Source organism: Megalobrama amblycephala, linkage group LG24 (genome assembly GCF_018812025.1).
Source record: "Megalobrama amblycephala isolate DHTTF-2021 linkage group LG24, ASM1881202v1, whole genome shotgun sequence".
Classification (NCBI taxonomy): Eukaryota; Metazoa; Chordata; class Actinopteri; order Cypriniformes; family Xenocyprididae; genus Megalobrama; species Megalobrama amblycephala.
Window position 1 is genome coordinate 26,681,481 of NC_063067.1, and position 23,167 is coordinate 26,704,647.

Here is a 23,167-nt window from a genome sequence, read left to right on the forward strand (position 1 = left end):
ATTACACATTGCTGAGTGTAATATCAAGTTTTTTTCTGAGTGAACTTTCGAGCGTTTTCCTATGGTGCCCCGGACATGACATGCAGGAAAAAAAATAGTAGGCTAAATCGTACACATGATTTATTAATTCGTTCCCTAGATTTACTAAATCGTGCGCACGATTTACTATTTCGTTCCCTCAATTTATAAATCATGTGTATTATTTATAAATCGAGGGAACGAAATAGTAAATCATGCACACAATTTAGTAAATAGAGGGAACGAATTAGTAAATCGTGCGCACGATTTAGTAAATCGAGGGAATGAAATAGTAAAAAAAAACGATTTAATTTTTTTTTCTTGCGTGTCATATGCGGGGCTCTGTATTTTCTATTGCCGTTTGACATTCCTACCATATGCAGAAACTACTGAAACTACTGTTTATACATCGCACGGTGTTTCCGTGACTTCCCAAAGCGCATGAATATACGGCACACCATTGGTTGTCGGTTTCCAAGCGTCTAGTTGTAACATTCTAACACAGCATCGTTTCACACTGTACAAGTTTGGCGTACAAAAGCAGTGCTAACCCCGGTTAAAAAGCGGTGCTAAAATTACAAGTGTGAAATGTTCCTTTACCCCGGGTTAAAAGCGATGTTTAGAACGACGATGACTCAGGGTTAAGCACAGTGTGAAAAGCCCTTGAGAGACGCGTAGGTCACGTGCGCACAGAAACATTCAGGAGCACAGGAACGTATCAACGCTGCCGCGCGACTTTTATTAATAAAATAGTTCGCTACTGAATCACTACATTATATTTCTCAGCAATGACAGGGGTAACATTGCTGGTTTTGAAGTAATTGAACTCACAGCTTCGTTGTTAATAGAGAGAGCTGAACAGACACAACACAGATTCAGACACGCATCTCTCTCTCTCTCTCTCTCTCTCTCTCGATAATGAATTAAAATAAATGCTATAATTCATTTTATTATAAATGTAATCTTACGCACTACTTTATCTCTGTGTCTAATTCCGCTTCATGTCGGGCGGTTCTTTGCCTCCACGTGCATTAGAATTGTTTTAATGCACATATTATCCCTTACATGTTACCACCACATGACGCACATTTTTAAGTTAACTGACAAAATATTTTGATTATACAGTGAAAAAAAAAAAAAAAAAAAAAAATTAAGAAAGATTCATATATTTTCTGTTATTCGTGTTATTCATATCTTATTCATATTCTTTAGTGTTATCATTTCATTAGGCCTTTATAAAAATATAATTTATTCTATATAGAGTTCCTAAACATTTGCTGCATGACAAAGATTTAATTAAAATAATTATTACCATAGAACAGGGGAGAGATGGTTTTATATATATATATATATATATATATATATATATATATATAATTTCTAAGCTATGAATGACTGATATCTGATATAAACACATTCATGAAAATATCCCCATACATACATATATATTACATATATGTATATATATGTATGTATGGGGATATTTTCATGAATGTGTTTATATCAGATATCAGTCATTCATAGCTTAGAAATTACCATCTATTATAGATCTTGATATTCACATTAAATTACCATATTCACAAATTACCATAACATATAAAGGGAGATTATAAACTGGTATTTATGTGAAATTTGCTGAAATTATTTCCAGTATCAAATTGTTAAGATACAATTATTCATAAATGCAGTCAAGTCATGTTGGTACATGAATGGGGTCACCTGAAACAAAATGCAAGATGTTTTTCTAATTAGCAATTCCACCGAACACTTGTTGTTACATCAGGAGATGTTGGAGCGGGGCCGTGCGTGGCCATCCTCGCTGGTGTCACGTTGATTTGTGGAGGATCAACCTGAAGACCCTCCCTCCCTGCACAGCCAGATAAGAGGCACACGCAACATTTGGGATTAGTGTGAGTCTAAAAGCAAGCGAGGAACTCTGATTTAATCAAAATTTGGGTGAAAGGAGGACTTTTTTTTTACCCTTATTATATGAAGGATTCTCAACAGCATTGATCAGAACATTAGCCAGAGTAACATTTTGTGCTGGTTCTGGAGTTTGGACAGGTGCTGGATGAAGATGAGGATGTTGTTTTTTTGCACTCTGCTTTTCCTGATGGGAGGAGATGTTCTCCTGGCCTGCTCTCTGAAGAACTACACGCTGTTCGTGGAGAGACACGAGTGCGGTCACTGCATGGCCATCAACACCACCATGTGCAGCGGAATGTGCTTCACGCAGGTAAGAGCCTTAAAGTTTACCACGCAAATTCATGGAGATAAAAGAAAGAAAACCGACCAAATCAATCCCAGAGGTTTCATGACGAATGATGTTTTCTGTTTCATTTTGTGTGAGGCATTTATGACAATGAAGAGCTCTTAAGTGAAGTCTCAAAATATTAAGAAATCATTATTATATTGAATTTAATATTGAATATATTAAAAGTATTGACTCATGAACAACTATTATCTTATTCAAAGAATATATTATAAGAGCATAGTTCTGTCTAGTATATGCTTTTTGTGTATGCTGTGTGTGTGTTTCTGTGTAAGAGAGATAAAACAGAGTAAGTGAAACAAGAAATAAGAGAATATTATTCATAAATGACTTGTTTTGCTGTCATAACACACAGGGCATATGGCCTACATTATGTGAAATGCCAATAATAAGAACAATTGTCTCTCATTAGTCTGTTATATTTTTAAATGTTGCTTGTGAATCAAACCAGGCCTCCCCAATTTCATTTTGACCCTGAGAAATATAAAAGCATACCATATAAAATATATGGGCCGGAATCAAACTCTCAGCAGACTACAAATAACATGTGAATCAAGGTAATAATAATGGGTCACACTTTAGATTACTAACTATTAACTACGACTTTTGCCTCAAATTACTGCTTATTAATAGTTAGTAAGGTTGTTAAGTTTAGGTTTTGGGTAGGATTATGGGATGTAGAATATGGTCATGCAGAATAAGACATTAATATGTGCTAATAAACAGCCAATATCCTAGTAATATACATGCTAAAAAGATTTTAAATAAAGTATTACCTAATACTGTCATGCGTATTCTTTATTGTGTATGTGACAGGACACGAATGTGAGAGGATTTGTGGGCAAGCGTTTCCTGATTCAGAGAGGATGCATGCATCGTTCTGTGGTCTATCTTTCTGCCAGGATGCCTGGCTGTCCCGTCCACATTGACCCACTATTCTTTTACCCGGTGGCACACCGGTGCCGCTGCATGAAATGCAACACTGTCAAGAACGAGTGTGTCTACAAGCCAAGTCACATTCCCAGCAAATGCTCCGATCACCTGCATGCAGTCTGAGAATAAAGAACGAGGACCTTCCCTCCTCACTATAAGATTTTTTTCTGATAACCTTTATTTTCTAATGTTCTGAGTATTCTGTTAGAAAGTGTTTTTGAATTCAGGTATAAACAAAACGGTTGGTTTTAAAACAATGCTATATATATAAATTTTATATAGTGTCTAGATGAATAAATGAATATTGCAGGTGACAGAAAGTCTTTGTTCTGGTTCTTCTGCCTGTATCTTTTTCACTATACATTTCTGCATTAACCTCTCAAGTCTCATTTACTGTAAATCATAATATCATTCACTACTTTTTTTTTTTTTCTTTTTTTTTTAACAACCAAAGGCTTCCTTTTTACTTGGCATAGAAAAACACCATCAGAGCAGCAAAATACATATTTAACAAAAATTATTAAAATTCTCCACAATAGTGATAAAACATTGATCCATGAGAACAATTTAAAAATTGCTTGATTACTTTTTACGTTATATCAGAAGGGCTCGTGGAATATATTAACTTATTAATTGCACAGCTTATCAACTACATTATGTTTACATGTGTGTCAGAAAAAAATCTGCAAAAATGTATTTTAAAACTGTTACGGATTGCTAACAATGAAATCAACGAATATAAATAAGGGTTGCGAAAACTGAAAAATAAACAAATGATAAAATTTGGTTGAAAATTGCAAGCAAATTTTTGATTTGTGTGATTTTTGTTTTTAATATAACTATCCGTATCACTTTTGACAGTCAACATTCATTCAATAGGCTATAACTATAAAATAGAAAAGATGATATAAAAAAAAAATCAAATTAAATGTATGGTCATAACATAGTATGAAACATATCAATTGAAGTTTATTTTCAGTTGAGAGTTTTTCCAGTGACAACAAAAATAAAATTATATTCATTAACTGATTATACTATCCCTTTTTTGTTGTTGTCATTTTTGCACATATTTATTTATATTTATATTCATCTAGAGTTGGTAAACATCCTCTTTCTTTTTTTGCCACATTAAAAATTCTTTGGTGAATTCATTGAAAAATCCTCACCTGAATGTGAAGCGAAAAAAGCAACTGATAACCAGAGGACCATGCAAGCAAAACTTTCTATTGTCGTTTTTTGAATAGCGGTCAACAAAATATATAATACAATTAAACTAATATTATAATTTGGTTAAAGTTAATATGATACTTCAGTCAACATTTATGAAAGTAAAAAAAACAAGTTTAAATTGTATTGTATTGTAAAATTGTATTGTATATATTGTCTCATTTTACCCACAATTAGACATTTCACATTTTAGCCAAACCTAAAAATGGCACAAGCACAAAACAAATGTGTATCTCCACTGTACATTAAAAGATATTGTACCGTGGAGGGCAATGATATATAATTTACATTCATTATTTTGTTGACGCTTTCACCTACAGCGACTCAAGGAATGTTTATTACAGGTGCAGCTATAATTAGGTTAAGTGAGGTTAAGGGTCTTGAAATTGGTTGATAAAGGACACAATGATATTTGATTCTTGGAAAGAACCTTTACAGATTTCAATCTACAGTCTTTCAATGGTCAACTAGTCAGTAACCTTCTACTGAGATCAGTACTATTTATATTTATATATACTATTATAATTATATTCTATTTATGCACCATTTATAAAGTTACCTTTTGCTGGTTCAAGTATTTTATATTTACCGTTCCTTTAACAACTTAACTGAAACAAAAATGTTACCATTGTGAAAAAGAAGTGCACTTTAGCATACTTTTATAAAGTGTACTTATTACGCAAATAATATAACATAATTAAATGTAATGTTTTCAAAAACAAATGCAAATGTATTATAGTTTAAATTTATATTAAGTGCAATTAGTTGAACTTATAAGTGAATTTTTAATACATTAACCAATGTTTCCAAATTATTGTAAAAGTGTTACCAAACTTTGTGATTTATTAGCTCTCAAAACTTTACCAGCACAAACATTAAACAGGACCAAAAGGGAGTTCAACAAACAAAACATTTTAGCACAAACTCTTCTTACAAACATGAGATAAGTGCATGTTTACCATGTCAAACTGAAGAACTCCAAAGGAGCAAAAAAAAAGAAAACCAGAATTGCTTGTCATTGAAGACAATTGTTATAAAACAGAGAAATCCAGTCCATTATTAGAATTGACTAAAATGAATGAAAAGCAATAGATATGCAGTTGCGGTCCAAGTTTATATACATCTGAAAAACGTTAACAATTTTAGCAATAAGAGGGATCGTAAAAAATTGCATGTTGTTTTTTATTTAGCACTGCCCTGATTAAGCAATTTCACATAACCGATGTTTGCATATACTCCACAAGACAAAATTATAGCTGAATTAAAAAAATTCAAAATCCATTCAAAAATGTGCCTACACTTGGTTCTTAATACTGTGTGTCGGTACCCGGATGATTTTTTATTTTGTGGACTCATTTACAGCTATTAAACAAAAGTGAAAGCATTCACTGCTCAGGGTGGCAATGCAATGCATCAGGAGTGCGGAGGTGTAAACTTTATAATAGTGGTGTAAGAGTCCATCAGTTTAACCCAGTGTGAAAAGATGCATCTCAAAATCATACAGTCACTGTGAAAAGTATGCAGAAGATGCTGGAAAAGCAAAGACTGTGAAGGATCTGGAGGATTTATCTGAAGAACAGAGGACAGTTAAACTGCTCAGGATGAACAAAGGACTTATCACAAAACAAGTATCCAGGTAATGACACACAATATTAAGAATCAAATGTATGTAAACTTCTGAACTGGGACACCTTTTACATTTTTTTTTTTTATTATTCAGATTTTATTAAAAAAAAAAAAAAAAGAACTGGCAATTTTAATGTTCTCTCTTATTTTGTTAAAATTATCAACATTTTGCAGATTCTGCAAGGTGTACGTAAACTTTTGAACACCAACTGTGTCACCTAAGTGATGAATTACCTCAATCATCAGGGCAAAATCGAAGTAGAAAGCTGGGAGAAGATCCTTCACATTTTCCACAAATACCAGGATTTCCCTCTATCAAATCGTCTTCACTGACACTTTACTATGTTTCAGTAAAACTTAATTAGACAATAAGGGTCCAATTCTTACTATTAACTAGTTACTTATTATCATGCATATTACTCGGTTATTGGCTGTTTGTTAGTACTTATAAAGTACATATTAATGCCTTATTCTGCATGACCATATTCTACATCCCTTAATCCTACCCTAATACCTAACATTTAACAACCTTACTAACTATTAACAAGCACTAATTAGGAGTTTATTGAGGCAAAAGTTGTACTTAACTACCTATACCCTAAACTAAAGTGAGACTAATTAAACATTATTACAAAGTACATTTTTTAAAAAGTGTACTTAAGTGTGTTAGGAAATATAGTCATGAAAGTGTACTCTCTTTAAGTACACTTAAGTGGGCCTTTATTTTTAAATATACTATATTGTCTGCAAGTACACTTTTTAAAAAAGTATACTTTTAAGACTTTTAAGAAGTACTAAAAGTACACAGTCAATACAATTAAGCACACTTATTTTTCACAAGGGTATCTTTCAATGCTTTAAGATGAGGCAACAACACTGGAAAAAAACGATGTATAAACAAATTTCACTCAGAAACTGTCACAGTCACCAGCTCAGTCACCCTCAACACTACACTTCCCAGAATCCCTCCTGCTCACCACCTGCACGCTCTCCTCAATCACCTGCACCTGCAATCCGCCACCCTCCTTATCACTCATCAGCACTCCCTATATCAGCAGTCACCATCCTCACCACAGTGGTCTGGTCTTGTTTATACTAATGGACACTTACCTGAACACCTACCTGATTTACTTACCTGCTACCGCCATCGTCCTGTTTCTTCTGTCACCAGTCTTCAGTCATCTGTCTCCATCTACCAGCTCATCAAAGATTTGTTCTGCAACACAAGATCTCTGTTATCATCCATCTAAGTCATCCTCAAACATTCTGACTGCAGTTATACTCACCATTAACTCAGTCCTGCTATTGATTCCGGTTTCTGCAAATAAATACGAATGATTCACTACTTATCTGTGTTGTCTCCTTCTGTGTTATGACAGAAACTGCACATTGAATTAAATGTGAAATTCAAGAAAAGAAAAAAAAATCACAATCTGAACTATTAAAAATGAATTTGATGTTAATCAATTTTACATAAATTGAAGTGAAAATACAAAAATAAATCCTGCCATATATTAACATTTTTACATTTCAGCACAATAAAAGTTGAAGTATATAAAATATTGTATCAATACGATTATTCTTCATGTAACTAGCACTTCTTATAAATTGTTTAATAGTTTAATAGTATAAATACTGAGTACTATTAAATAACTACATGTACTTACTATAGAGACATGATTGTGGTTTGGTTTAGGGTAAGTTACTTGTAATTCTGCATAATTTACTGTTATTACTAGTAAGTACATGTAGTAACGTGTAACTATGGCACTGTAAAATAAAGTGTTACCAATAAAATTAAAAACAAAGAATTTGTACTATGAAAGTTTTCTGATAGTGAAGGAAATATTCCAAAAAAAAACAAACAAAAAAAAAACAATTTGGAGTCATTCAGGTATAGACATGTTAGAGCATGTTTTGGATGAAATCCCAAACATTCTTATTTTTTTTTTAAACCATTACGCCCCCCCCCCCCATTGCAGATTTACTCTAAAACCTCCGAATGCACTCTAATGTACTCACCTAAAATCCTTAAATATGTATGCAAGTGTGTGTGCAGTAGTATAAGTGTCTGTTTGCATGCTTACTGTAAGAAGATCCTGCTTCTCTGATTGGCCGTGCAGTCAGTCCTAGTGGAGACACACAGTGAGGGAGTGAACACCAGTGTTGCCTGAAGCTCCTGGGAGGGGTTGCTGTATATAACCCCTCTCTGCTGCTTTGCACAGTGACTGCTCCTCTGTCTACCTCAGTCCTCAGATCACAAACCTCTCACCATGTCTCAACAACCAATCAGGTATGGAAACAGAACCACTGTATGTTGTGTACTGTATTCAGTAAAAAGACTTTTGGTGCTGCAGTGTTAATGTAATTAGTCTGAACCTGTTGATTTGAACTCTTATATACAAGTGTCAACCTGTCATTGCCTCTTTTGTCATTTATCTTTACCTTCGAAGCAGTGCCTTGATTTTGTACAAATGTGAAATGGAAGAATGGGTTAGGACCAACTGAAAGGGTTAGGAATACAATGACTATATTGTTGGTGGGTACTGATTCATTTATTTGCTCTTTTCTATTCCTCACAAGCCTCCCTGCCAAGCTCATCAATGGTGGAGTTGCTGGACTGGTGGGTGTTACCTGTGTGTTTCCCATAGATCTTGCCAAGACAAGACTCCAGAACCAAAGAGGAAGCCAACGGGTCTACAAAAATATGTATGTTTGCATTCCACATTTGTAATATTTAGTTTATTTTAATTAATTTAGGATCTTTGTTTTGTCTATTCTAATCCACTTTCAAAACTTGACACCGAACACTTATTGCAAGTTTACTAAAGCCTAAACAAAGAAAGCAGTTTCTTTGAAAGAGAGTTCCTGGGAGAAAGTGAGATAATTACCTGTTATGGAGGCCCGAAAACTAGTTTTTCCTTTCTCAGAACACTATGTATGAGTGAAAAAGGTGTGGCTTATTCAGGCTTCATTGTATTGATTTAGAATGCTGATATAGCTCAGTAGACAACAATAACATATTCTTATTATTGTGCTTAGGATGGACTGTCTGATAAAGACTGTTCGATCTGAGGGATACTTTGGAATGTACAGAGGTAAGTAGTTTTAAATTGATACAATTTTTAAAAGAAAAAAATCACTCGACCTTCATCTTTTCCTAAAATCTAAAGCCCCTAAGGACATCTTCATAAAGCAATATAATTTGCATGTCAGCACTTTATACCATTTACATGAACTGGAGTGAGGCACTGATCCAAAATGATTGGACTGAAATGGGTGTTGGTCTGGGAAGCTGTGTTTATATACCTTTAACTGTGACTTACTTTTAGATATTTGATATAGTTTGCAAAGTTCTACATTCGCAAACAAAATATTTTATAAGAGGATCCAAAGCAAGAATTTCCCCCACAAAACTTGAAAACAACAAAATTAAAGTATTCTTTGTAGTGGTAAATATTTGTCATAGATGGACTGATAAGTTTTCTTCCTACAGGTGCAGCAGTCAACCTGACACTGGTGACTCCTGAAAAGGCCATCAAACTGGCCGCCAATGATTTCTTCCGTCAGCGACTCAGTAGGGGAGAGTATGTTCCCTCTGCTTCTATCAAAAAATTGTGCTGTGCTCAAGAATAGTCAAGAATAGTACATGAAAAGAGGGTGAATGATACACACCTGTGTTTCAGACTCAAGCTGAGCGTGTTTCAGGAAATGCTGGCTGGTTGCGGGGCAGGGATGTGTCAGGTTATTGTAACAACCCCCATGGAAATGCTCAAGATCCAACTTCAGGATGCAGGACGACTTGGTGAGTCATAAATTACTGACCCAAGTTCACCTTCTATCATGATGAATCTACAGTTTTCAATGCCCTTAACGTTTATGATGTAAACAATCATCACATCTGAGGATATGTCTTTCTTGTAACCAACACGCTTTTCTTGTTTCCCCAACACACTTTGTATGAATTAGTAGACTTGTAAGGTTTTCTTTGGGAAGAAAGATATTTGACAGGCTGTACCATTTTTCACATCCAGTGGCTCAGCAGAGGCACATGCTCCACACTGTGAAACTTGGAACGGCCAGTCCAGTCCTGAACTGCTCGTACAGTGTGGGTCCTGTGTCTTCAACCAGGAAAGTGTCAGCCATTCAGATTACCCAGGAACTGCTTCGCACAAAGGGCATCCAGGGACTTTACAAAGGACTAGGTGCAACCCTCATGAGGTAAGACTACATCCTGTAATGTAAATGATGAGGCAATGCATCCTATTGCTTAAACTGTGGTTGGGGCAAACAGAATATGAACAAATCTAATACCACAGGCCTAAATAAGAGGTAACACTAGCCTAAATATCACAATCAAATATTGGTGTAAAGTTGGGGTGTCCAATCCTACTCCTAGAGGGCCCCTTTCCTACCAAGTTTAGCTCCAACACATCTACCTGGAAGTTTCTAGTGATCCTGAAGTCCTTGATTAGCCAGTTGAGGTGTGTTTAATTAGGGCTGGAGCTAAACTCTGCTGAAAGGTGGCCCTCCAAAATCAGGATTGGACACCCATGGTTAAGTTGGACTTGCCCCTGGAGCAACATACTTGTTTATCCTAGAACATTGCCATCAAACAACTGTATTATAGAGTCAGGTTATGGCAGAGTGAGGACACATTCAGACTGTCAGCAAAAAGATTTTTTGCATATCCAGATTTTATCCAGATGGGTTTTTGGAAGTCTGGACAGCAAAAAACAAAAACAAAAACACACACATGAAATCAGATTTTTTCACATCTGATTCAAACCATGTATGGAGGTGGTTTGAAATGCGATTCCAATCAGATTTTTACAGATGCATCTCAGTCTAGGCGCTCTGGCTGCTCAAATTGGTTTCAAATTGTCTTTTGCATCACTCTTAACACGACACACAACAATAACGTCAAAACATGAAAATGTCAGAAGTATTTAAAAGGTTTTTAAATGGATATGTCCAAAGAGGAGTTCTGCACTGCGACTCGACAGGGCACTAATTTGGAGAGCGAGATGATGCACATCCATTTTGAAAGCCTTATCACAAATATGGGTACGCCTACGTCGTTACCAAAGCAACCCATGTAGGTTATGTCTGGACACACAAATCTTATTTGATCACTAGCAATTAATAGTGCAGACAGTCTGCCTGAAAAGATCTGATTTGCCTGCAGTCTGAACATAGCCTTAGAGCCTTCAACAACTTTCTTAGTAGCCTGTCATTGCACTCAAATTTTAGGGGTTGGTTGGGGTTAGGGCTGTAATTGTTTGGTAGGTATGTCGGACAAAAGACGCTGATCCACGAACGTCCAACAAGTTATCTCTCTAAAACAGACCTTGGGTCTTCTTCTTACAGGGATATCCCCTTCTCTGTGATTTACTTTCCACTGTTTGCCCACATCAACCAGCTGGGCAAGACATCTGAGGAAGACGACGTGCCTTTTTACTGGTCTTTTATTTCGGGCTGTGTGGCTGGATGTACAGCGGCTGTGGCAGTCAGTCCTTGTGATGGTGAGTGTTCAAGATTGGCTGAACAACATGTATTTGAATAGATGTTAGTGTATGTGCAAAGAATAAGGCTGTTCCATCTCTATCCAGTGGTGAAAACCCGGCTGCAGTCACTCAATAAAAGTGCCAATGAAGACACCTATAATGGCGTGTTAGACTGCATCAGGTATAGTATCCAGTAACTTGGATAACGGACATTCTGGGAAAGAGAAATAGTAACCACTTTTGGTTCCTCTTCCTGTTGTATTAATGATAATGCTGCTCTTTCTTCCTACAGAAAGATAATGCGTAAAGAAGGGCCAACTGCTTTTCTGAAGGGTGCCGGCTGCAGGGCGCTAGTCATTGCTCCACTCTTTGGAATTGCTCAAGTAGTTTACTTTATCGGTGTTGGAGAGTTCCTCTTAGGACAAACCCCATTCAACCTTTACTCTGTCTAAACATCTTCACACTATGAAACCACCTGAATTAAACTTTAAAGACCAACGCAGCTACGATGCGACTAAATATTTGAGAACAAACCAACCTGGTCGAATTTGTGATAATTTATATGAGATGGTAAAATTGTTCAAATCTGGGTCATACAAAAACATACAACCAAAACCTACTTCACCATGACTGTAACCTGGAAGGTTATATATGATCCAAGTTATAGGACATCCCACGATTTCGCCATCTTGTGCAAATTATTATGTCTTTCCATGAGTGTGTGTTGAAACAAATGTTTTTTGGAGAAGACTGATAGTGTCTTTACATGCTACCTTTAGCATATTCAAATGGCTTACTGAAGAAGCTATATCATTGAACATGATTAGGTTTCTTTTTCTTTTGGAAATGTATGGTCAGAGACAGTCAGATTTATCCTCAGTGAGGGTTGATTTGAAAGCATACAGTCATGATTCATGCACTCAATGAGCCAGACAATCTTGTAATGTCTGTTTTTTCTATACACATGTCCTTCTTTATCAGTTCCTTCCTACCTGTCTTGTGATGTTTGTATATGCACAATATTATGCAGGCGCTGCTGATTAATGTGGACATTAGTATGGAGACATATCTATGAAGACATTGTTATACAATATACATGACTCTAAAGAGACACACAGAGACAGGATGTTTGATTCCTGCTGAAGTGAGGAAAAGGTTTTACATTAACAGAATTAAAAGATATTCTGTTCAACCTAACCTTATTAAATTGTCATACTTAGAGCTTTAAACATGTCTGTACACGTCCTGAACCTTTCTAAGTAGTTCAAATGTTCAGAAATCGGTGATTGGAGTGGGATTCACATATTGAAATGTACCAAATAGAAGAAATATGGAACTGAACAGTGGATTGACATTAGGACCATGACAAACTAAACTCAATGTTAATTTCACAATGTTCCTGATTTTGCAGTTAGTATGTGCAAATACATTTTTATACAAAAAGTTTCTTGATTATTTTCAGCTGTTTTTAAATGTGAAATGCCACAAAATTGTTTGGCATGTTTGGCTAATCTATTTGCTACTAACACTGGTAATTAATTTAGAAACTGTTGAACACAATAACACAATACATCAACCAACCATTTTTAAGATGTAGTGAAGTATTTGAAATTTCAATTTTGAAATACTTCCAACTATATTTTTTTATCAATATTTTTCAAAATGATTGATCTGCTTTATAAGATGGTGTTAAGAGATGGTGAAAGACACTAAAAAACTAAATCTAACAAAACTAACTCAGAACAGGTGATAATTTGTAAAAACAACAAGAAAAAAAAAACCATGCAATTAATTAGTAGTGAAATAGTAGTAATCAAGCCTTTAAAAAACTGTATCCTTAAATCTTAGCAGTATTGAAATATAACACTTATTTATTTTTAGCCCAAAACGGAATAAAGGTTTTGCACAGTAGCCTATGCATTAGATATGTGTTCTTCAGTGAAAATGACAAGTTAAAGATTCAAATAGCACGTGTCGCAGTAGTGTAAAGAAAAATCACAAATATACAAACATCTAAAGTGCTTGGCGAGTGTTAACTAAGAACACATCTATGTTGGTGAAAAGTGCACACTGTGCACTGCAGCTGAAACTTTAGCCTGTGTGATTCTGTCCAAGAGCTTACTGCATAGTATTCACTTGCAGCTGACGTGCAGTTCATGTCAGAAAGACAAGACAAAGTCTTGACTGTGTGTACGTGATCAACTGTAGTTAGCAGTGTAATTTACTATAAATTTGGTTTTATTTTCTAACTTCTGTATTTAAAGGCACAATTTTTTTATTTTTTATTATTTAAAATAAATCTAAGTTAATCTTAATAATTAACCAGCATTTGTGTTTGACTCCGGAGCTCATGTGGCAAGAAATATAAATAGTAACACAAAATCATTAAAAAAATTATACATTTCTGAGCTTTCCCTAGTAAGTTTAGGCACTTTTAAATCATTTTAAAATGTTAATTTTTCTGTTTATATATTTCTATATTTTATATTTTGTACATAAACAGTTTCATATCCAAAGCATTTGTATTTTTTTATGCCAATATTTTGTCAGAAATTACAATTCAATGAGACATTGGCAAACTACTTGGTGGGACTAAATAATGTGTAAAACTATTATATATATTGAAGCATTACTTTTCACCTTATGACTGCAAGCCAGTGCCAAATTCACACTGCAGGGGTGTACACACACACACACACACACACACACACACACACACACACACACACACACACACACACACACACACACTATATAAGACTCAAGCCCATGATATCATGTGATACAACATGGATTCAAGATTGTGCTACTAATATATCACACACATCCAGTGCCTTCGATTGCAATCAGTAGGCTACTAAGGTCCTGTGGTACATCCTACTCAGTTTACTTGGGAAAGCAGGGCCCATGCACCCATAAAAATCTGAATTTAACAGATGGTTCTGATAAGATTGTATGTCTTATCGGCAACATGTCGCTGGTGATATGAAAATCTGAAAAAAAAAAAAACAAGACTCAGAAACTTCAAACAAGTTTATTTGTTCTCGTGCTGCAATGTTCCTGAGAAACCCGAATGCTATTTTGAATTGATTTTTTGAACTCCAGAAAATAAATTAAACACACAAATTATGAACACTAACATCAAAAAAATTTCAGTGTTGTGTTTACAGTACAAAAAAAAATAAAAACAAAAAAAAATTCTCTACATCGTTTACACAAATTGTATGAATGACACACCAAAAATAGTTTACAACAGAGCCTCTACTTGAAGCTACACGCTCCATACTAGTTGTTTTACAGTCTGAACAACCACAAATGTGTTGGATAACAGATCTACATCAACATTGAATGTGAACGGAACACTTGTTTCATGTGTTACTCTCTGTTAGCATCGACTACGACGTATCCTAATCGCTACTCTAATGCCACTTCAACTTGAGGAACTTCAGCAGTGATGCACCAGCAGAAATATATCTGACCAACCAATGGCTGTCCCATTATAAATAACAAAAAAGAGAGATTTTGTCCCTTTTCCAATCTTTTCATGAAAAAAGTGTTAATATTAAGTTGTCTTTTCAGATAAATTAAAAAAAGGCACCTTAATATTCAAATGCTACAAAATCATGAAGCAAAAGTTACTGTACACTGGCTAAAGCTGCCTTCTATACACATCAACCACACAACACAGATCTTCATGATTGCTACAACTACAATAAGAACCTATGAAACTCTCACAGATATGTACACAGAAATGTAAGTCTGTTTAAGTTCAGTTAAGTGGAAATTGCGGTTCGTTACAATTTGTAGATACTTCAGTGTTCATTCCAAAATTTTGAATTTGATCATTTAAAGTTGAAGGGTAGTTGACAATATATATATTGTTCAACATCTAAATTTTAGGGTAAAAATGTATGGGTTCAAAAGTGTGAGACGTTATTGGAAATCCAGGAAACAAAATCTAATTAAAACCTCAAAATACGACATATGGTGCAGATGTACCTTGAGTGACCTGAGTTCGTGCCTTGGCTCGAGGTCCTTTCCTGATCCTGTTTCCCTCTCTCATTACTTCCTGTCTCAACTTCACGGTCCTATTTGATAACTGGCAAAATCACAAAAACAAAAAACAAAAAAAAAACTGACTAATTATATAATGAATGTGTGATATTGTAGAAAGGAATCTACATTGTCAATCTCATATTAATATGAGATCACCGAATACATGTCTGATTTATTCATGCATTTTATATAAATGCATGGTGAAAAAAAAATGTTTAAAATAGTTTTAGATGTAGCATGTCACAATTAAGGACACTGCTTAGACTACAGATGGTGAATGAATCAAACAAATGATTCAAATGCTTTTCATGTCTGATCCGCTTCGTTTTCACAGAACAGATGTTTGGATGCAACCACAGACAGACGGTAGAAGGCACAAGATAGTATCAGCCTTGAGTCTTTACTTATAGCTACATGCACAAAATAACCAGGCAACTCCACAACATAAGATCCACATAAATGAGTAGATTTGGCTCCATCGAGCCAGAGAACACCATGCTGTACCGTCATCAGTGGGGGCTGCAGCTGTTGCATAACAGAAACCCAATCATCTCGACAGTGTTAGCATGAGTTCAAAAGCAAGAAAGCAGAGTAGGAAATGTGTGTTAGTGTGTTTTTGCTGAAGTTGAAAGAACATGGAGAAATTCCGAAGCAAGACTTAAGAAGGCTTACTGAACGATATGGTCTTCAATAATACAAGGATACCTCTAAAGATCTACATCATGTGAGTTTAGAGTTCTGTGTGGATCCTTCATAAATTTGCGTTTGCAATCTCTTGATGACAAAGAAGACTACTTTCTTTGTGTACTAACATAAAGTGAAAGGCATCTGTGGGTCTTATCGCCGTTCCCACCCGGCCGTGGGATTGCCACAGAACCCCTGGCATCACATTACACAATATTTTTATCTGACATGTGAAGCCACACAGCAACAGCCAAGAATAGCATAAAAACACAAATCAGTGTGCACTAAAACTGAAGTCAATATCTAAATTATATTAACACAATTTAAAGAAATAATGGAAAGGCATCTTGTTTTTGTCGCATTTGGAAAATCCAGCTCAGCACCTAACCAGTAGGCATTAAATAATGACAACCCAGCAATCTGAAACAGTTAAAACAACCAGGCTGGAATAAGCTTCGGGAGGTGTACACAGTTATGAACATGGAGTTTGTTTTCAGCTCCTGAGATTACAGGGTGGCAGAAGAACACCTTGAACTTGGTTGGAATGTTATTGTTGTATATGCAAGTCCAGTGAAGGTTAAGTGTCAAAGGAGAAAGGTCATTTCAGGGCGAGGAAGACTGTGTTAGATCATCTCCCTGCTGTTCCGGATTGCACAGCATAGGACCATACTGAAGATCATGCCAATAATCTGTAAAAAGAGAAGATGTTACACATATACAAAGATGACATGAAATTTAAATTGACACTGTTTGCTTTCTTAATAATTAGCCCTAATATTACTGTATACAGTAGGTGCACATTATTCTAAATGAATCACACAAATTTGGCTGAGAAATTAACCCCAAAAGATAAAGTCATTATTGTGCTAAATGAGAAAAGCATCAAACAGACATTACAAAAAATAGCTTCAAGAAAGAAATATTTAATTTGATTCAACATAGAATGTATTACATGTTTAGGCTACAACTGTCATGGATCCCTTGTCCCCGGAACTCCATTTCCCATGATCCTCGTGTTTCTTCACCTGCACTCACTTCCCTCGTCAGCTCCTCATCATCACTCATCACCTGCACCTGGACTCTATCATCATCACTCCCTATATATTGGACTCACTCCCTTCACTCCTTGTCCGTTCTAAATGTTATATCGTATGTGTTGGTTGTGTTATGCTCCTTCTATCATTAAATGCCTGTTGATTGTGGATGTCCGTATCCGTCTCGTCTCTTGCAACCAGCACCCGTAACAGAAGAACGGACCAAAACCGTTGGACCTCCACATCACAAAATGGGTATCTTCCTGGTCCCTGTACCCACAACGGCTCATATCGGGGCTACCACTCCTTCACCACCTCTCTCTGCGGCGGAACGGCTCATTGGACTTTTCCAGGTTGGTCGTTCACTGGAGAGGTATGTGGAGGAGTTCGTAGAGCTCGCTTATTTGACAGATTGGTCAGATGCTCATTTGATCACCCTGTTTTTGGATGGACTGGACGAGGACACCATCCGCTTTTATGAACCTAACGATTACGTTTCCTTAGCTGATGCTATAAATTTAGTTTTGTATTTAAATTGCTCCAAATTCTTTGTCCAAGAGGTTCAGGATGTTAAGTGTTCCTCTCGTCCAGTCCTTCCAAAAACACGGGCAGCCTGGCCAGTCTGCCAAGCTCCGTCTTCCTCCTCATACCCCTCCAGTGAACTTCCTTCCTGTGTCACACCGGACCCTCACTCCTCCACTGGGTCCAGGAAGAGGAAGAAACCTGCTCCAGCCGCCGCCGCCGAGCAATCCGCTCCAGCCGCCGCCGCCGAGCAACCCGCTCCAGCCTTTCACGGGCCGCCAGAGGATGCTGGCTGGTTGATAGACTTTGTCACAGAGCCCATCGCTCCAGCCCTCAACGAGCCCTCAGCTCCAATAGCGGCCAACGAGTCCTCATCTCCGGTCTCCGCCGCCGAGCCTGCATCTCCGGTCTCCGCCGCCGAGCAATCCGCTCGAGCCGCCGCCGCCGAGCAATCCGCTCCAGCCTTTCACGGGCCGCCAGAGGATGCTGGCTGGTTGATAGACTTTGTCACAGAGCCCATCGCTCCAGCCCTCAACGAGCCCTCAGCTCCAATAGCGGCCAACGAGTCCTCATCTCCGGTCTCCGCCGCCGAGCCTGCATCTCCGGTCTCCGCCGCCGAGCCTGCATCTCCGGTCTCCGCCGCCGAGCCTGCATCTCCGGTCTCCGCCGCCGAGCCTGCATCTCCGGTCTCCGCCGCCGAGCCAGCCGCTTCGGTCTCCGCCGCCGAGCCAGCCGCTTCGGTCTCCGCCGCCGAGCCAGCCGCTCCAGCCTTTCACGGGCCGCCAGAGGATGCTGGCTGGTTGATAGACTTTGTCACAGAGCCCATCGCTCCAGCCCTCAACGAGTCCTCATCTCCGGTCTCCGCCGCCGAGCCTGCATCTCCGGTCTCCGCCGCCGAGCCAGCCGCTCCAGCCTCTCACGAGCCAGCTCCTATTACAAACTTTGTTATGGAATTCTCCAGCCCAAAGACTGTTTTCCCTCCCTGCCTCCCTCTCCCACCTTCCTCCCATTTGTGTCTGCACTGCACCTCCGCCTCAAGCCTCCTCACCCAGATCTCCACCTCGGCCCTCTGGTCGATTACCGTCACCCTGGCTCCTACCTCCCTCATCTCCACCATGGCCCATCAGTCCACCAGTCTCACCAGTCTCCACCCTGCCTCCGGTCACACATTGGTCCCTCGTCAGCCTGCCCTCACCTCGGGACTGCACTCCTCCGCCTTCGCTCCGTCCCTCCGTCCCTCAGTCTCTGTTGGCCTCCTCACTCCCTCTTGTGTTCCCTTTGTTGTGTGTCTACTGCGGCCTTCTGGAGCCCTGCCTTCGCTTCGGTCGGCGGAGCCGCTGGTTCCGCCATCTCCCGCCGGTCCTTCAGCGCCGCCTGGGCTCGACGGCTTTAGGGCTTCGCTAAAGGCACCTGACCCTCCATGGCTGCCCGCTGCACCTGACCCGCCATGGCTGCCCGCTGCACCTGACCCGCCATGGCTGCCCACTACACCTGACCCGCCATGGCAGCCCACTGCACCTGACCCGCCATGGCTCATGGACCCGCCCTGGAGACCTCCACTCCTACCCATGCCTCTCCCTGCACCGGCATGAGGTCTCCAGGGCGCCCCCCCCCCTCCCCGGGAGGTACTGTCACGGATCCCTTGTCCCCGGAACTCCATTTCCCATGATCCTCATGTTTCTTCACCTGCACTCACTTCCCTCGTCAGCTCCTCATCATCATTCATCACCTGCACCTGGACTCTATCATCATCACTCCCTATATATTGGACTCACTCCCTTCACTCCTTGTCCGTTCTAAATGTTATATCGTATGTGTTGTTATGCTCCTTCTATCATTAAATGCCTGTTGATTGTGGATGTCCGTATCCGTCTCGTCTCTTGCAACCAGCAGCCGTAACAACAACAGCAATGTTTTTTTTTTTTTTTTTTTTTTATAAGCTGCATCTGAATTAGTATTTAGATATATTTACAGACCAAAAGAGTTTGGTTACCAACATTCTTCATAATTATCTTATTTTACGCTCTGCAAAAAGAAAGTCATACAGGTTTGAAACAAGAGGATGAGTAAATGTAAATAAACAGAATTTTCATTTTTGGGCAAACTATCCCCAAAATGTGAAATTATTAATATTATTATTATTATTTTTTTTTTTAATGAAGTGATACTCTAAATAAGAAAATAAAACTGCCAGTAGGTGGTAGTAAATGTCTGAGTAAGTCATTGAGTCATTCAATTATAAATTCGTTCAAACGGCTGATTCATTCAGAATTAAGTAAATGGCTCTCTTTATGAATGGGCCATTGAATCATTAGTTCACTGAATCATTGAATCAATCACTTGAAACGTGGATTCAATCAGATACTAAACACTGCTGTGTGTTTCTTGGAGATGCACAAAAGTTCTGCTGTGGCTTTCTAAGTAATATTTTTGTTGGCAAAATTAAAACAATAATAAAACATAACATCTTATTTGTTGAACTGTTGTGTTTCTGTCACAAAGATGAAGAAGATGAAGATAAGGGTACACAGGATGAAATGTCTTTAATGACAAAATAAACTCAAAATAATAATAATAATAATAATAATTTAATTTGCCCTGCCGGGCCGTTATGCCACTGTGAAGGGCTAAACGGCGTCCACCAGGCACGGTATCAAAGTGATTAACTGTTTTATCCAAATCCACATGCATGGACCGTTCAATGTTCAGTTGCCTACTGCAATGTCCGAGAGTGTCTCCTGTCTCATGGTGTTTTTCATGTTTGTTTTCAGTTGACACAAGCAAGAAAAAAATTTCTTTCATATGATGCAATGTTCATCGGAACAGTCAACAACAACTTAAAGAGGTTGCCAGTGTTTACTAAACCGTGGACTAGCTTTGACTCTCTGAACAGTGAGCTTTTCTTGCTTGTGGCCTGAACAAACCATTCATGTGGACTTCACTCAGGACACGCGCTGTCTGTGGAGGCCTCAGTATACTCAAGCCCAAAGTATACAGTAATTCAGCCATCTGCATTCTGCGACTGTTCGTGCACTGTCCGTGTCACATAATTTTCCAAATCAAGAGGGTCTGTGGACATCTGCACACCCTGTCCATGTGCAGACAAATTTTTGTGACTGCACGGACGGTGCGCGTACAACAGCGCATGTGCGAGTGACTTGAAAAGTCCTCTAGATAGTGTGCATGCGCCGAACGCGTTTTTTCATTTCAAAGTATGAGTATACTTTGAAAGGCTTGCACGCTCAACTGTGTGTGAGATGGAGCAGAACGTGGAAAATGTAGTATACCCAGGCCTTAACCGCTACAAATTCTAGCGGAGCTCACATCGGGAAACTCCATGACTACAATAAATATGAGGGACTAATGTTGCCCATGTGTGTGAAAGAACGCCCCCTCCCGGAAGGCGTGACCTTGTGGCATGGAGAGGAGAAGGCTTAGGAGGAGGGCATGGAGATGTTGCAGGGATGGTGAAAGGAGATGGTGAAGGCATGGTGATAGTGGGCAGAAACAGAGGAATGGTAACATCCGGACGACGCCGAGACCCTTGCGGCGATGATGACGGAAAGCCGATGGCACAGACCCAGAGCACAGTGACAACAGCCCATGGCGAAGTTGGGGAGGGGGGAGCCAAGGTGGTGTAGAGGCTGACAACAACTCGGCGGACGTCCAACTGATGCGGAGCCGATGGATCCCAGGGCACAGACGGAGAACCGATGGAGCTGAGCGACATTGCTTTCACAGGAGGCCTAGGCAATGCCACAGGGAAGGAGGAGCTCGCTGCAGCTGTAGGGGTAGAGGAACAGAGCGCAGCGGACTGCCCACAAGTCTGTGGTGGTAGTAGAGTGACGACTGACCAATGGGGAGCTGGTGGGACGAGGGAACCCGGTGGAGCGTCAAGGCCGAAGATGGAAAGAGCCAAGGCGGAGACTAGAGTTTGACGGGCTGAGACAGAGCGAAGTGATCAGAGGCTGAAGGCGGAGCCACAGGTTCCACTCGCTCAGGCACTGATGGTGGTTACTCGACCTGAGGCTCGACATCATAGCAGGGCATCCCCAGAGACGGCGAAGGGCTGCAAACCTTCAGCAGAGGCTGGGCTGGAGGACTGGATGAGCTCTGCAGTGACGGAGGAAGATGGAGACTTGATAAGATCAAAGGTAATAATTTATATACCATGCAGGTCTTAGTGGTGTCCTGAAACAACGATGAAGATTCAGAGCAAACTGACACATCAAGTCCAAACAGTTCTTAGTGCTATCTAGAAACAGCATTGAGGAACACAAAACAGGGTGGGATAGGGTGGGAGTCAAAACCTCCGCACTGAAGTCCATTAGCCAGTCCTCAGTCACTATTTCCACCAGTATACCCTCAGCCACAGGTGTCGTGGGCTCACACCCCTGGTCAGACTCACTGTGTGGCTCCTCTTCCGGGTCAAGGGTCAGCGCTGTCCTCTTCTCCTTGGGCTCTGGCTGACATGTTGTGGTGAGCAGTAGCTTTCCATCTGCAGGGGGTTCACATGATTTCTCTGTGGTCGAAGGTAGTGAAACAGGCTCTGGGTCCGGCTGTGTTCTGGACCGGAGGTAGACACTCTCCAGACACCGGATGATGGTGTCACTCTAGTTTAGTCAAGAGGTGTCTGGGAGGTCTACAGGGTGGTAATAATTAGCCCCGATCCAGAACAATGACTTTAGGGTCTCGTTGTTCAAGGGTATGGTGATGGCAAGACGACAAAACCACTCAGTGTAGCTTAAAAAGTCTACACTCCCTCGAGCAATAACTGCAAATTTTGCAGCGTAATCATACTTGGGTCAGTCGTTCTGTCACAAAGATGAAGATGAGGGTACACAGGATCCAATACGAAATGTCTTTAATGACAAAATAAACTGACAGACAGAAGTTGTAACAGTGTGTGCGTTAGGGCTGGACGATTAATCGAAAAGTAATTGAAACCGAAATTCAGAACCTCTAACCGACGTAATTTTCCCATGTCGGTTATTTCGGTTTTTTAATCCTGTTAATACTTCCCCCTTAAAAACATAACTGCGTGTGTAGCCACGTGACTCCGCCCCGTCCAGTCAGTGGCATAAAAGCAAAACACGGAGGTGAACGCCGGTTCAATACATAGTGATGACGCGCGAGCGGTGAGCTTTGCGTCTTGCGTCTTCACTAAACTTGGTCAGTTGTATTTGTTTTATGGTTTGGACATTCAAGAGATTAGACGATCGGATGTGTATTATTATATCGAGCTACCGCGCTCGCATAGATATATACATATATCTATGCCGTGCTCA

General features: G+C 39.2%; 3 protein-coding genes across 4 annotated transcripts in view; 2 read left to right on the forward strand and 1 right to left on the reverse strand.

The window, feature by feature from the left end:
- The first annotated feature begins 1,520 nt into the window (after positions 1–1,520).
- On the forward strand, positions 1,521–3,457 carry LOC125260140 (thyrotropin subunit beta). 2 transcript variants are annotated; one of them, XM_048178341.1, is made up of 3 exons: positions 1,521–1,928; positions 2,074–2,254; positions 3,107–3,457. In XM_048178341.1, exons 2-3 carry the CDS (start codon positions 2,090–2,092, stop codon positions 3,344–3,346), a joined length of 405 nt encoding a protein of 134 aa, XP_048034298.1. In that variant the 5' UTR covers positions 1,521–1,928; positions 2,074–2,089; the 3' UTR covers positions 3,347–3,457. The 2 variants fall into 2 exon arrangements, with proteins under 2 accessions (XP_048034298.1, XP_048034297.1); XM_048178340.1 differs by having other exon boundaries at positions 1,522–2,254.
- A 4,752-nt stretch (positions 3,458–8,209) lies between these two features.
- slc25a55b (solute carrier family 25 member 55b) lies at positions 8,210–13,026 on the forward strand. Its single transcript, XM_048177636.1, has 9 exons — positions 8,210–8,369; positions 8,660–8,785; positions 9,119–9,174; positions 9,573–9,663; positions 9,763–9,881; positions 10,111–10,297; positions 11,447–11,601; positions 11,689–11,764; positions 11,876–13,026. The coding sequence occupies exons 1-9, from the start codon at positions 8,350–8,352 to the stop codon at positions 12,033–12,035; spliced, it is 990 nt and encodes a 329-aa protein (XP_048033593.1). The 5' UTR covers positions 8,210–8,349; the 3' UTR covers positions 12,036–13,026.
- Positions 13,027–14,603: 1,577 nt separating this feature from the next.
- Positions 14,604–23,167, reverse strand: part of tspan2b (tetraspanin 2b) — a 43,844-nt gene continuing 35,280 nt past the window's right edge. Inside the window, 1 exon segment of the mRNA XM_048177637.1 lies at positions 14,604–17,012. Within this exon segment, the coding sequence (XP_048033594.1) occupies positions 16,947–17,012 (66 nt within the window). The 3' untranslated portion in view covers positions 14,604–16,946.